This window comes from Mus caroli, chromosome 6, assembly GCF_900094665.2.
Source record: "Mus caroli chromosome 6, CAROLI_EIJ_v1.1, whole genome shotgun sequence".
NCBI lineage: Eukaryota > Metazoa > Chordata > Mammalia > Rodentia > Muridae > Mus > Mus caroli.
In genome coordinates, this window is record NC_034575.1 from 120,802,694 (window position 1) to 120,817,616 (window position 14,923).

The window sequence follows — 14,923 nt, forward strand, 5'->3', positions numbered from 1 at the left end:
TTTTTTTTTTTTTTTTTAACAGAAGCAAAATCTACCAAAAGAGAAGGTTTATATTTCTTCTCTCAAGTAATTTCAAAGCATTGCTTCTTTGCTGGTCCTTTAATCCCCTTGGCTCAGGCCTAGGCCGGCATCCCAAGCTTTCACATCCTCCCGACCCAACGATGCTTTCGCATTCTTCAGCGAGTACGGTTGGGTTATTCTTCTTCTTTAAACAAAGTCTTTCTATTTATTTAGCATAGATCTTAACTGTTCNATCCTCCTGCATCAGTTGCTAGGATTACAGGCCTGGGTGTTATTTTAGCAGAAACCTAAACTGACTTTGAATTCTGTATGTAGCTTAAGCTGATTTTGAATTCCTGATTCTCCTGCACCTCCCAAGTGCTGGCATTTCAGGCACAGCTACCATGCCTGGCCATCTTGGCAGAATTTTTATNTATTATTATCTTCTTTGTGTTGTATTTTATTTTTGAGACAGGGTCTCATATGTTCCAGGATGGTCTTGATCTTACTTTGTAGCTGNGGGTAACCTGACTCCATCTATCAAGTACTGTGATGTGATGAGAGCATGTACCGATAGGCCAGGCTTCCCTGAGATAGAGCCCGATGCTGCATGCATGCTAGGCTAGCATTGTGTCCAGTTGAATCAGATCCTTATCCCTCCATCAGATCTTGATTAGCATGATTGCAGTGGCAATGTCTGTCTGTCTATCTATCTATTTATTTATTTATTTAAGGTGACTGTGTGAGGCTTGATCAGTTCTGCCTGATAAGTTAGCCCTTTGAAGGATCCTAAATCAAACACTAATTAATCTGGATTTTTCTTCCTCCTTTTTATAGTATGTTTTTTGTTTTGTTTTGAGGCAGGAATTGTCCTGTATAGCTCAGACCAGTCTTGAACTCATGGTCTTCCTACCTTGGTCTCCCAAGTGTAAGATTACACACATGAACCACAATGTGTGTTTTTGAGACAGCCCCATATATCCCAGGCTGGTCTGGAACTCACTACATAGTCAAGGATGACCTTGAACCTGAGATCCTCCCACCTCTACCTCCTGAGTGCTGGAATGACAGACACATACCTGGAGGTGTGGAGTTGCTTTGTTCCGTTCCTGTGGTGCTGGGGACTGAATGTGGGCTCTGTGCACGCCAGAAGGCACTTCCCACTGTGCTCTTTCAGCAGCGTTTATGGGATGTAGCTTCTAGTCATAGCTTATGTGTGACTGGCTGGGGCTTGTGGACGTTGTACATCGTGGTGCGGAGCCTAGTGCGCACCACGATGTACAACGTCCACAAGCAGAGTCCAGGCCATCTTGGCAGAATTTTTATATATTATTATCTTCTTTGTGTTGTATTTTATTTTTGAGACAGGGTCTCATATGTTCCAGGATGGTCTTGATCTTACTTTGTAGCTGTGGGTAACCTGACTCCATCTATCAAGTACTGTGATGTGATGAGAGCATGTACCGATAGGCCAGGCTTCCCTGAGATAGAGCCCGATGCTGCATGCATGCTAGGCTAGCATTGTGTCCAGTTGAATCAGATCCTTATCCCTCCATCAGATCTTGATTAGCATGATTGCAGTGGCAATGTCTGTCTGTCTATCTATCTATTTATTTATTTATTTAAGGTGACTGTGTGAGGCTTGATCAGTTCTGCCTGATAAGTTAGCCCTTTGAAGGATCCTAAATCAAACACTAATTAATCTGGATTTTTCTTCCTCCTTTTTATAGTATGTTTTTTGTTTTGTTTTGAGGCAGGAATTGTCCTGTATAGCTCAGACCAGTCTTGAACTCATGGTCTTCCTACCTTGGTCTCCCAAGTGTAAGATTACACACATGAACCACAATGTGTGTTTTTGAGACAGCCCCATATATCCCAGGCTGGTCTGGAACTCACTACATAGTCAAGGATGACCTTGAACTTGAGATCCTCCCACCTCTACCTCCTGAGTGCTGGAATGACAGACACATACCTGGAGGTGTGGAGTTGCTTTGTTCCGTTCCTGTGGTGCTGGGGACTGAATGTGGGCTCTGTGCACGCCAGAAGGCACTTCCCACTGTGCTCTTTCAGCAGCGTTTATGGGATGTAGCTTCTAGTCATAGCTTATGTGTGACTGGATGGGAGATTTTATATAATTTGGTAGTACATTCAACCAAAAACTTGTTTTTTTAGATCTTGCTTCTTTTTTTTAGATCTTTTTGTTTTTTAGATCTTGCAGAGAGTAGTTGCTGGGCACAGCCCATGCCGGAGAGAAATCCATGCTAGTGACTATGCAAGCATCCGTCCTGTCCTGATTGCTGCCTGATCATTTCCACTTGATCTTATTTTATTGAAAACAGCGTCCTACTATGTCACTCTGGTTGGGAAATCAGAAAGATCTGCCAGCCTCTACCTCTAAGTGTTGGGGTTAAAGGCATCCAGTACCACTCCTGGGTAGTTATTTCTTTTAGACCTTTTCATCAGGAGGCGGTGTTGCTGGGGATGGGACCTAGGGCCAAGTAGGTATTTATACATGCTAAAAGAATTGTGTTGTTTTTTAATTGCTTTTATAATCAACTTTTTAAGTATTATTTATTTATTTATTATATATAAGTACACTGTTGCTGTCTTCAGACACACCAGAAGAAGGCATCTGATCCCATTATAGATGGTTGTGAGCCACCATGTGGTTGCTGGGATTTGAACTCAGGACCTCTGGAAGAGTAGTCAGTGCTCCTAACCACTGAGCCATCTCTCCAGCCCAACTTTTTAAAGTTTTTAATCATGTGTATTCATTATGCATAGTACTGTGTACCTAAAAAATATTTTTTTGGCACAGGGTCTTTTTGGTTTTTCGAGACAGGGTTTCTCTGTGTANCCCTGGCTGTCCTATAATGAACTCTGTAGACCAGGCTGGCCTCAAACTCAGAAATCTGCCTGCTTCTGCCACCCAAGTGCTGGGATTAAAGGCGTGCGCCACCACTGCCCGGCTTTGGGACAGGGTCTTATGTAGCCCAAGCTAGACCTGAATTTAAACAGTCAAGGGTGACCTTGAACTTCTGACACCTTTGCCTCCCAAGTGCTGGGTTCCAGGCAGTGCCGTCGTCACACCTGCTTTATATGGTGGTAGGAATTGGATCCAAGAATTGGTGCACGCTAGGCAAGCNCTTTACCAACCGGGCCATGTCCCCAGCCCCTGTAAGTTGATGTCCAGGCTGGCCTTTTAACTTTTTTTTGATTCTCTTTCCTCATCCTCTATAATGGCTCAAAGCTAGAGCGCGTCCCATTGGGCCCAGAGCTGGATTGCCCAGGTCACACTCAGTTCCTGGGAGTTCCAGGCTTGCCTCAGGCTCAGTCGTCCCCATCCTCACCCCCCACTNCCACCCCCGGCTTCTTGGGTGCTGAGATGATAGGNGTGTGGTGATCAATTTACAAAAGAGAAAAGCTGAGCTCATCATTGTGGCAGTGGGTAATCCTAGCACTTGGGAGGCAGAGGCAGATGGATTTCTAAGTTTGAGGACAGCCAGGGCTACACAGAGAAACCCTGTCTCGAAAAAAAGAAAAAAACAAAACAGGTCCTATTGGGGAGGGTGAGAAAGCTGATGTTGGTTTACCATTTCAGAAGCTCCAGGGATGGTCAATAGGTCCCAGTGCTAATGGGCAAACATACTGAGGAAACTGCTCATGGAGCAAAAGAAGGAGAGCAGACTGCTTTCTTAATTGCTCCTTCACGTGCATGCTTCAGCAGTGGAACTTCTTCCCAGCAGGTCTGAACACCAGAAACTGGTTATCCAAGCCGTACTGAAATGTGTGGTTCAAAACTCAAAAGGGGAAAAGACACCTACTCTGTCCTGCCTAATCCTTTTCTGGGGACAGTGTGTGTGTGTGTGTGTGTGTGTGTTTTAGTTATACCCAGGGTGACCTTGAACTTACGGTGATCTTCCAGCTTCATCCTTCTAATGCTTAGATTACAGGTGTGAACCATCATGTTATACGTGTATCTGTCTGTATTTGTCTGTCTGTCTGTTATGGAGTTATAGAATAAGTGGTTTGGGGAGTAGAGGCAGGCTACATACACCTTACCTGAAGTGCTTGCAACTAATTGTCTCAGATATGGGGGATTTGGGGGTTTAGGCAGATGTACAAACTTACTAGTGAGTATCCATACATCAAAGGTCAATAGTCTGGACTCCTTTTTATTGATATCCTGTTAAGACCTTTGTGTGGGGGTGGGGGTGGGGGTGGGGGGGGTACTTGGTTCAGCATTCTGAGGACTGATTCCAGAGTTATAAACATCTGTAGCTCGAGTTCCAGGGAGTCTGATGCCATCTTCTGGTCTCCTCAGGCACCAAGAGTAATTGTGGTGTACAAACTTACATATAGACAAAACAAACATAAAATTAAAAGACTAAAAGTTTCAAAGGCAGTTAATACATTTCTATTTCATATTTTTAGATTTTATTTTCTTTAGTTAGGGATCATAAGCCTATTCTGTAATTCAGTTGTGGAGGCAATTAGGTTGTTTCTTGAGAATCTGTTTTGTGTTTTAGTGTTTATTTGAGTGGAGGATATAAGTCTGCAGAGTTGGTTTCGCTCCCACTTGGGTATAAGGCTTGTAGTGAGCGCCTTTACTCTGTGAGCCACTCTGGCATCTCGGTTGTTTATGTTCATTCTGTGAACAGCAGTTTTACTCTGTCATGGTAGGCTTGGATTTTTATTTCCTTGACACACACGTGGTCTCATGTATTCTGAGATGGACTTGAATTCACTGTGTAGTTAAAGTTGATCTTTTTCTTTTTTTTTAAAAAAATTTATTTATTCTATTTATATGAGTATACTGTGGCTGTCTTCAGACACACCAGAAGAAGGCATTGGATTCCATTACAGATGGCTGTGAGCCACCATGTGGTTGCTGGGACTTGAACACAGGATCTCTGGAAGAGCAAGCAGCCAGCTCTTAACCACTGAGCCATCTCTCCAGCCCATTTTTTTAACATTTCTTTTTATTTTTTTTTGAGACAGGGTTTCTCTGTGTTGCCCTGGCTGTCCTGGAATGAACTCTGTAGACCAGACTGGCCTCAGGCTCAGAAGTCATCCTGCCTCTGCCTCCCAAGTGCTGGTATTAAAGGCATGTGCCACCACTGCCAGGCATAAAGTTGATCTTGAATTGGCTCTATGTCCCAAGGGCTAGTATTGTAGCAGGCACATGCTACTGCGTGGTTTCATGCATTGCTGAAGGTCAGATCCAGGGCCTTGTGTATGCTAAGCAAGCATCTGCCAAATGAACTGTCCCCAGCCCAGCCGCGGAATTGTATTTAGTCAATACTTCTGAATTGTCAATGCAAAAAACTGTAACTTGGCTAAGACTTGCAGAGCTGTGGTGGCACTTTGTTCCTGATGAGTCCTAGCCAGCCTGGTCCAAAGTGCAAGTTCCAGGATAGCCAGGACAACAGAGAAAAACCTTGTCTCTAAAAGCTAAAAGAACCAAAAAGAGCCATTGAGATACTTAAATACTGTGTATGTGTGTATCTGTGTAACTTTGTTGTTGTTTGTTTTTCAAACAGTTGCTACTTTCTTCTGCGGTTAATTAAGACCAGAATACTTTCTATCCGAAAGATCTCTTGCAGTGTTTGCTTGCGAAGCCCCTCCATTTTGCTTGCTAAGACACTAACCTTTTTATTCTGCTGTTTCTGGACCTTGCCCAGGAGGAACGGACCACTATGTCTCGTCGTAACAGTTTCCTTTACTCAGGCTAACCAAGCTACACATAACCTTCGAGGAGCCNTGTCTTGTCTGTTAAATTTCTTCCAAGTTTTTAGGTCCAAGCAGGCACATCAAGTGTTTACAAATCGAGCCGTGCAAAGGAGCTAGCAGATGGGAACTGTGAGGACCAGGGGTAGCTGGTGGTGCTGACTTCAGCACCCCTGAGTCCTGGCCCTCCCTCTGTCCCAGGAGGAAGAGGAGGTAGAACGGGAAATCATAAAACAGGAAGAAAGTGTGGATCCTGACTACTGGGAGAAATTGCTGCGGCACCATTATGAGCAGCAGCAAGAAGATCTAGCCCGAAATCTGGGCAAAGGAAAAAGAATCCGTAAACAGGTCAACTACAATGATGGCTCACAGGAGGACCGAGGTGTGTGTGGCCGGCCCCGCCCCCCACCCACGGGCCGTTCCACTAGAGCAGTGGGCCCCGCTCATCTGCCCTCTCTCCCTCCAGATTGGCAGGACGACCAGTCCGACAACCAGTCCGATTACTCAGTGGCCTCAGAGGAAGGTGATGAAGACTTTGACGAACGGTCAGAAGGTGAGAGCGGGGCCATCTTGTGCAGTTGTGCAGCTGTTGGCATTGTTGCTGTCCTGTCAGAGCCGCTCACTCATCTTTCTCTTTACAGCTCCCCGCAGGCCCAGTCGCAAGGGCCTGCGGAATGATAAAGATAAGCCATTACCTCCTCTGTTGGCCCGTGTTGGTGGGAATATTGAAGTAAGTACCGTATGATCCTACAGTGGGAGAAAGGCCTGAGATTGCCAGACATTGGTCTTTGGTGAGGAGAGACTTGCTTCCTCTCACAGAGNTTTTTTTCCCTTAGGTACTTGGTTTTAATGCTCGTCAGCGGAAAGCATTTCTTAATGCAATTATGCGATATGGCATGCCACCTCAGGATGCTTTTACCACTCAGTGGCTTGTGAGAGATCTTCGAGGCAAGTCAGAGAAAGAATTTAAGTAAGTCNAAGACTGGGTATACTAGTTGGAGCCAGGGCTTACACTGTGTGTGTAGTCTGCAGACCTAGCCCATGTTGTACAAGGAAAGGGGTGTTGTTAGCTGCTGTTGGCAGGTGACGCTGTTGCTCCCGAGAGCTGTGTGCCTGGGTTCCCTGAAGAGACAAACCNTAGGCCATAGTGTGGATCTAGAGATGAACATTCTAGGGCATCGTAGGCCTTACCTTGAGGCGTAGCCATGTTAGTGGCCAGAAGCAGTGTCTGATGGGTTCTCTGCTTAACTCTGTTCTCTCCTTTTCTGCAGGGCTTATGTGTCACTCTTCATGCGACATTTGTGTGAGCCTGGGGCAGATGGGGCTGAGACCTTTGCTGATGGTGTCCCACGAGAAGGCCTGTCTCGTCAACATGTTCTCACTAGGATCGGTGTCATGTCTCTGATTCGAAAGAAGGTGAGCNCCAAGCCTGTTTTTAAAGTTGAGAAACTGAGGGCCAAGTAACTGTAGCTGGAAGGGAATGTTGAACTTGTTCCTTGCTGTAGGTTCAGGAGTTTGAACATGTCAATGGACGCTGGAGCATGCCCGAACTGGCTGAAGTAGAGGAAAACAAAAAAATGTCTCAGCCAGGTTCACCCTCTCCAAAGACTCCTACACCTTCCACACCAGGGGACACACAACCCAATACTCCTGCGCCTGTGCCACCTGCTGGTATGTCTGCTGTCATGTCACTTCTGACCTTTTACAAAAATCTTGTCCTGTGCCTATAACTGCTACCCTGTGCTCAGTCTTAACAGGGTCGTCTGGCAGGACACACAGTGATTTACCTCTCAGTTTAGGAGGGCTGTCCTAAGAATAGGGCTGGCTCTTAAAGGCACGAGAGGACATTCTAGGAGACAAACAGAGCATGACATGACCTCTGACCTAGGGCCTTCCTGATTGGTTGTCTTTTGGTCTGCAGAGGATGGGATAAAAATAGAGGAAAATAGCCTTAAAGAAGAAGAGAGCACAGAAGGAGAGAAGGAAGTTAAATCTACAGCCCCTGAGGCGACTGTGGAGGTGAGAGGCAGGGTGACTGAGTGCCATGCCATTGGCANATGGCTCTGAGATGCCTGCGCACTTGTTTCACCTCTGTCTCATGTTCCTTTGCAGTGTGCACAGCCCCCTGCCCCTGCCCCTGCCCCTGCCACTGCCCCCGAGGATGACAAGGCTCCTGCCGAGCCTCCTGAGGGGGAGGAAAAAGTGGAAAAGGCAGAGGTGAAGGAGAGAACAGAGGAGCCTATGGAGACAGAGCCCAAAGGTAAATATGAGCAACGGCAGGCCGCTCTGTGGTTCTTCCAGACTTTACTAGGCCTTTGAACCATCAGGAGGAAGTGATACAGCCGGGACCCTTGCTTCTAAGTAATCCTTAGCCTCTGTCTGACATCTCTGAAACTCTTTATTGGCAGCAGTGGAGGTGTGTAACTGTTGCAGCAGTGTGGGACCAGGGTGTTCTCAGTGCCTTCTTCTCTCCAGGTACTACTGAGGTGGAGAAAGTGGAGGAGAAGTCTGCGGTAGACCTGACCCCGATCGTGGTGGAAGACAAAGGTCAGTGTGTAGGAAAGCTGGGTGTTTGGACTAAGACCAGAGCAGCACATAGCCCACACCTACCTCAGTATCTATTACTATAGACATTTTATTCTGAGATAAATGACTGTTTCCAAATTTAGTTGTTAGGGAGCTGCCTGGTGATGCCTTGTCCTGGTCTGGGAGACTGAGTGTGGATGCGGAGGTAGACAGACAGAGCGGGCAGTGCTATGGGCAGCTGACATTTTCTTTGGTGTATCCTGTAGAAGAGAAGAAGGAGGAGGAAGAGAAAAAGGAGGTGATGCTTCAGAATGGGGAAACGCCCAAGGATCTTAGTGATGAGAAGCAGAAGAAAAACATCAAACAGCGTTTCATGTTCAACATTGCAGATGGTGGTTTTACTGGTACGGAATGCGGGTCCTGCGGGGAGGCTGGGCTTCTGGCCAGAGTGGGAACTTGGTATGGACTGTTTGTCCTTCTGGGCTCTATGTTAGCGAGCTAGATCTGGACCATACTGATGCATTGGCGGTGTGTGTGTCTGTGTGTGTGCATGTGTGTGTGTGTGACAGACAAGAGTACCCCTTTTTTGATCTTTGGGGTTTTTTGGAGATAGGGTCTCACTGTATGTAAAATGTGCTGTCCACCGCCCGGCGTAACTTTTCTTTTTGAATTTATACCCTCCCAGGTTACCTGTCTTTATTACCCGCTCTCTAACCTTCCGCTAAATCCCTCCTCAGAGTTGCACTCGCTGTGGCAGAATGAAGAGCGGGCAGCCACGGTCACCAAGAAGACTTANGAGATCTGGCACCGTCGCCATGATTACTGGCTGCTGGCTGGCATTATAAAGTATCCTTGCCTGAGTTGAGTTTGGGGTCTCTGTGTAGGGGTCTGAAGGTTTAGTCTGAGGCTCTTGTTCCTTTGTTTTTCCTGAGCTCTTTATCAATAGCCACGGCTATGCCCGGTGGCAGGACATCCAGAATGACCCACGGTATGCCATCCTCAATGAGCCTTTCAAGGGTGAAATGAATCGTGGCAATTTTCTAGAGATCAAGAATAAATTTTTAGCTCGAAGATTCAAGGTGAGTAGAATGAGACAGATGTGCCCTCAGTTGGCTCTGAAGGTCTCTGCGGAAAAGAAGGTTCTGTGAAGGAGGGTCCATTCATTCAGCCACACTTGCACCTCCCCCACTATACTTACATTTTTATTTTATATTTATGAATGTTTTGCTTTCATGTATATCTGTCCACCTTGTCTGTGCCTGGTGCCTGCAGTGGTCAGAGGAGTTGTAGGTTGTGAGCTACCCTGTGCGTGCTGGTAGCTGAACCTGGGTTTTCTGTAGGAACAGCTAGTGCTCTTAACCATCTTTCTAGACCTGTAGTTCGTCTTCTTGGATTCATACCTTTGCTTCCAAGTNACTTAGCTAACACAGATCAGGATATATAGATGTGCAGGTTGAGTCAGGCAGGCAGATCTTTGTGAGTTTGATGCTAACCTAGTCTACATAGTGAGCTTTATTCAGGCCAACCAAGGCTACATAGTCCCTGTATTCCAACAGAAAAACAACAAAAGAAAGAGAAGGGTTGAATTATGAGCTATTCAGGAGTTGTGGCTGTACATAGTGAGTGGCANAGACTAGGTCGGTGGGTTTGATGGGAAACTGTAGGTTGGGTGTTTAGCAAAATTAGGGGAGGGATTGAACTGGATCCCTGAGGACGTAGGGCTGGGAATGGGCTGGAGTCCTTTTTTCTGGATCATGGAATTCATCTGAATAAAAAGCGGGAAGGCTGGGTGCAAAGAGGAGATAGCCGGTGAATCCGCTTCTGAGATTCCGCAGAGATGGCCTCGTTCAAGGATCCAGCGGCCCACTGTTGAGTATGCCCTGTATGTAGGTATCAATCAAGTAGGAAACCGTGGAAATAGATGCAGGTCTTCTAAGCTGGGTGTATTTGGGGGTAAAAGAAAATGTATACTAGTTAATTTGTACCTTGACTTGTGCACCAAGTAGCACAAGGACATAAGAACAGATTAGCACGGTGGTTTTCAGCATTTAGTTTCAAGTGGATGACATTGTATGTGTTGGGGGGGTCAGGCTACTAAATGTAGGGGAAGTTCTTCAGGGCCAGTGCACGAAAGACTTCAGAGCTCTTTACTGGTTATGAGCACAGGGAGCTGCGGAGCGGTGGGAGAGCTAGAGGCCAGGGCATGTACCAGCAAGCCAGAGATGTGAAAGTTAAAGATAAGAAAACACCAAAGGATTTCTGTGCTTNGTGATTTACTGTGGGGTTAATGAAACGTTTCTGTTAAAGAGCCAGAGAGTAAGTCCGTAATCTTTACTGGGCCTTATGGCCTCTGCAAATCCACAGCTCTGTCATTGAAAGCAGTGGGAACAGGGGATCAATAAACAAGTTCCAATAAGACTTGCAGGTGGATTTCTGAATTTGAAGCCAGCCTGGTCTACAGAGTGAGTTCTCTAGGACAGCCAGGGCTACACAGAGAAACCCTGTCTTGAAAAACCAAACAATAACAACAGTAAGAAAAAAACCTTGTGTTTGTGGGTGGGAATTTCATGTAATTATTAAAAACTAGCACGTATGAATCTTATTTTTACTTTTCTCATAGCCATTTATCTGTAACATAAAACTTAATTCTTAGCTCTTGGGTTATACCAAAACGGGCCATGAGCAAGATTCAGTCCCTAGACCAGAGTTCATCGACTCTGGAGTTCTGAGTTTGCTGTGTAGGTAGACAGACAGAAGAGACTGACATCTTCAGCTTGAGTCGGCGAGAAAGGTGCTCGTGTGAGCNGAGAAGCCTGTAGGAAAAGGGAAGTTTACTTTTAGGAAAGTTGCTTGGCATTTCTCACAAAACAGTGCCCCTGAACTGCCTCCTGCCCACCAGTGGGGTCTAAACCTCAGTATGTGTGCTTGGCACTGTGGGCATCTCTGCAGAGAAAGTGTTTTTAAGAACAGTAGCATTTAGATATGGTGTCACATGCCTGCCACCAGCACTTGGGAATTTGAAGCAGGTATGTAAGAACAGGGCCACCGTAGACAACTTAAAAGACCTGCAGCAACACATTCCTGAAATCTTAGTCTTTGGATAGTGGAAGCAGGAGGCTCAGGAGTTTAATGTCTGGGCTATAGTGGAATTTGTTTCTAACAACCCTTCCTAAAAGCCAAGGCTAAGAGTACTCACAACCTGAGCAGTGAGTTGGTGAGAAACACACAGCATGTAGACTTAGACTTAGATTAGTAAGTTTGACTNACTACAAGCCAATGAAAACAGGCTCATTCTCGGTGGTCTAGGGAAGAACAATTGGGAACAGAGNCTGGTAGCCTCTGCCTATGATTCTAGTGCTTAGAGGAGGGACTGAAGCAGGAGGAGCCCTGCCTTAAAAACAACAGGGGCTGAGAGAGAGAACTAACTGACTACTCTTCCAGAGGACCCAGGTTCAATTCTCAGCATCCATATGGCGGCTCACAACTGATACACATGTAGGCAAAACACCAATGCACACATATGTAAAAATAAAACAACAATTATAAAAACCTCCTTGAGCCGGGCAGTAGTGGTGCAGACCTTTAATTCCAGCACTTGGGAGGCAGAGGCAGGTGGGTTTCTGAGTTAGAGACTAGCTTGATCTACAGAGTTCCAGGACAGCCAGGGCTACACAGAGAAACCCTGTCTAGAAAATACAAAAACAAACAAACAAAAAACAAAATAAAAAACCCCAAAAAACCCGCACTTGCTTGGCAGTGACAACAAACTAAAATATAATACTTAGTAGATATGTAGCTTAGTTCCACCACACTAGCCTGGGCCTTGAATCTGATCTTCAGTACTGAGGGAAAGAACCATCAAACAATGGGTACTTTGTAGTTTACGAACTAAATACATTCTCGGGTAGAGGTAGCATGGTCTACATAGTGAGTTCTAGGATAGCCAGGATTATGTAAAGAGGGCCTATCTTTTTTTTTTTTTTTAAAGATTTATTTATTATATGTAAGTACACTGTAGCTGTCTTCAGACACACCAGAAGAGGGCGTCAGATCTCGTTACGGATGGTTGTGAGCCACCATGTGGTTGCTTGGATTTGAACTCTGGACCTANGGAAGAGCAGTCGGGTGCTCTTACCCACTGAGCCATCTCACCAGCCCAAGAGGGCCTATCTTGAAGAACTAGAAATTTCTGCCTCTTGGAGTATCTGCTTGTGGACGTTGTACATCGTGGTGCGGAGCCTAGTGCGCACCACGATGTACAACGTCCACAAGCAGTGGAAACGGAACAGACCAGTCACGAATCGTCCGAAAGAGATGGAATGAAAGCATGGATCTGAGCCCTCTGGTGAAGGATGCTGGAAGGTGCAGTTTGTTGAAATATTGGCAAGCCACGGGCCCCTGAAGGAGAGATCCTCAACTGTATGGACACATGGTCTTACTTCATCGAATTTTAGAGTCCTGGGAGACAGGCTTTGTTATTTGTTAGGTCAGAGGTGTCTTAACACACAGTAAGTGAAAAGGGTTGGGACATTTCTTGTAGATTGTAAAACCAAACATAGCAAAATTAAGTTCTAATTTAGTTGATAACTGAATAAGCTGAGAATAAGGGAAGGGCAGAAAAGGGGNTTGAGGTTACATTGTTATCAGAATGTCCCTGTTTGAGTTTCCTTGCTGAACAGTCTGATGGCTGCTTCCTCTCCTCTACATCTTTTGGTCTTTGGCAGGGGTGGCGGTGGGTGGGGGGGTGTTCAAGACAGGGTTTCTTTGTATAGCCCTGGCTGTCCTGGAACTCACTNTGTAGACCAGGCTGGCCTCGAACTCAGAAATCTGCCTGTCTCTGCCTCCCAAGTGCTGGGATTAAAGGCGTGCGTTTACAGGTTCTTGCTAGCTGGAGGAAGAGATGAGTCCGTCAGTGAGAGCGTGGCCATCAGTCCAACCTCTTGTCTTCTTTCTCCGTGTGCAGCTCTTAGAACAAGCCCTGGTGATCGAGGAGCAGCTTCGCAGGGCAGCTTACCTGAACATGTCCGAGGACCCCTCTCACCCGTCTATGGCCCTTAACACCCGCTTTGCTGAGGTGGAGTGTTTGGCAGAAAGTCACCAGCACCTGTCCAAGGAGTCGATGGCAGGGAATAAGCCGGCCAATGCAGTCCTACACAAAGGTCGCCAGTGGCTCCCCTGCCTCCTGCTCCTTCCACCTCCCTCTCCACTCTCCCCTCCCCAACATCCATAAACGGCTTATTTCCAAACTGTCTGCTGAGCCTGTTTGGAACCTTAGGATGTGAGCTGAGGGGCTTTTCTTTGCAGGCAATCAAGGACAGCGATTTTCTTTGAACTCTTAAGTCTGTTGAGATTTTGAGCATAGCTTTATGAGGGGGTGGAGGGTGAAATGAGGAAAAGGTGGGTGTCATAAAGGTAGCGGGGGACATTGGGGACGTAAAAAGGTGTGGATGCAGAGAGGAGATGGTAGGAACTGAGCCTCTCAAGTGGAGGAGCCCAAGGCTGAGAATAAAAACAGAGCTCTGTGGGCATTTGCCATGCTTCCAGCTTGGGAGCACTGGGAGGCGGGAGCACGATGAGATGTGCTCATGCTTGGCTGCATAGGAAGNTTGAAGCCAACCTTAAAAAGAAAAAGAAAATGGAGACAATAGTGAGAAAGAATAATGAACTAAAGTTTGGTGGCTCTAAAAACAAGAATCGGCCAGCTGTGGATGGCCTATGCCTAGAGTCACAGGGACTCAAGAGACACAGCAGGACCTGAGCTCAGAAGTCTCAGGCCATCCTGGACAACATGTGAGACCAGAGCCATTTGCAACTAGAANGGGAGGAATATCTGTGTGGGCAGGCCAGGTCAAGCGAGTGTCAAGAGCGTATCCTGTGTATGCTGGCGTGACGACCAGCCCTGTGGGCCACAGCTGTGCCCTTGACTACCACAGCTCACAGCCTCTTTCTTTCTTTTCCCTCTGCAGTCCTGAAACAGCTGGAAGAACTGTTGAGTGACATGAAAGCTGATGTGACGCGGCTCCCAGCCACCATTGCCCGCATCCCCCCAGTCGCTGTGAGGTTACAGATGTCAGAGCGGAACATTCTCAGCCGCCTGGCAAACAGGGCGCCAGAACCTCCCCCACAGCAGGTAGCCCAGCAGCAGTGAAGACCCAGAGTGACGNCCACCTCCACCACTCAGCAGTGACCTTCCTCACTTTCTCTTGTCCCGGCTGCCCCTGGGGGCCAGAGAGACCCTTGCCTTCCTTCTGCCCACCTTCTGAGTTGTAAAGGAACAGCCCCGCGCACTGGGGCAGGGAGGGAGGGAGAAGCAATGGTGCCCTTCCTGCTGGAGAGACAAGCAGCAGTAGCGCAGCGTGCGCCCGCCCGCCCGCCATGTGCAGGAGCTGGCGGGCTGGCTGCCTTCTGGACCCTGGCTTCTCCCCACCGTGCGCCTGTTACAAACTGTTGTGGGTTCTGCCAGGCTCGAAGAAAATGATCTGAATTTCTTCCTCTTTTTGGTTTTATTTTGTTGGTTTACTTTGTGTTTTCTCCTTTTTGGGGGGTATTCAGAGTGGGCCGGGCCCCTGGGCGAGACACAGCTACCTCTGTTGGCATCTTTTTAATACCAGGAACCCAGCGGCTCCAGCCACTGAGCAGCTAAATAAAGTTGGAAAAAAAAAAAAAA

The 14,923-nt window shown here is 46.8% G+C and overlaps 2 protein-coding genes and 1 non-coding gene across 3 annotated transcripts in view; all 3 read left to right on the forward strand.

The window, feature by feature from the left end:
- Chd4 (chromodomain helicase DNA binding protein 4) overlaps nt 1-14,923 on the forward strand; it is a 34,164-nt gene extending 19,241 nt beyond the window's left edge. The window contains exons 20-33 of the mRNA XM_021164181.2: nt 5,932-6,112; nt 6,197-6,283; nt 6,372-6,460; nt 6,567-6,700; nt 7,002-7,146; nt 7,236-7,401; nt 7,652-7,749; nt 7,843-7,990; nt 8,206-8,277; nt 8,523-8,660; nt 8,994-9,102; nt 9,203-9,335; nt 13,220-13,415; nt 14,223-14,923. Of these exons, the coding sequence (XP_021019840.1) occupies nt 5,932-6,112; nt 6,197-6,283; nt 6,372-6,460; nt 6,567-6,700; nt 7,002-7,146; nt 7,236-7,401; nt 7,652-7,749; nt 7,843-7,990; nt 8,206-8,277; nt 8,523-8,660; nt 8,994-9,102; nt 9,203-9,335; nt 13,220-13,415; nt 14,223-14,404 (1,878 nt within the window). The 3' untranslated portion in view covers nt 14,405-14,923. The remainder of the gene's footprint in view (nt 1-5,931; nt 6,113-6,196; nt 6,284-6,371; nt 6,461-6,566; nt 6,701-7,001; nt 7,147-7,235; nt 7,402-7,651; nt 7,750-7,842; nt 7,991-8,205; nt 8,278-8,522; nt 8,661-8,993; nt 9,103-9,202; nt 9,336-13,219; nt 13,416-14,222) is intronic.
- LOC115031438 lies at nt 7,444-7,579 on the forward strand. The gene has a single exon (XR_003837063.1).
- Nop2 (NOP2 nucleolar protein) overlaps nt 14,570-14,923 on the forward strand; it is an 18,328-nt gene continuing 17,974 nt past the window's right edge. The window contains exon 1 of the mRNA XM_029478267.1: nt 14,570-14,612. Coding sequence (XP_029334127.1) covers nt 14,570-14,612 — 43 coding nt within the window. The remainder of the gene's footprint in view (nt 14,613-14,923) is intronic.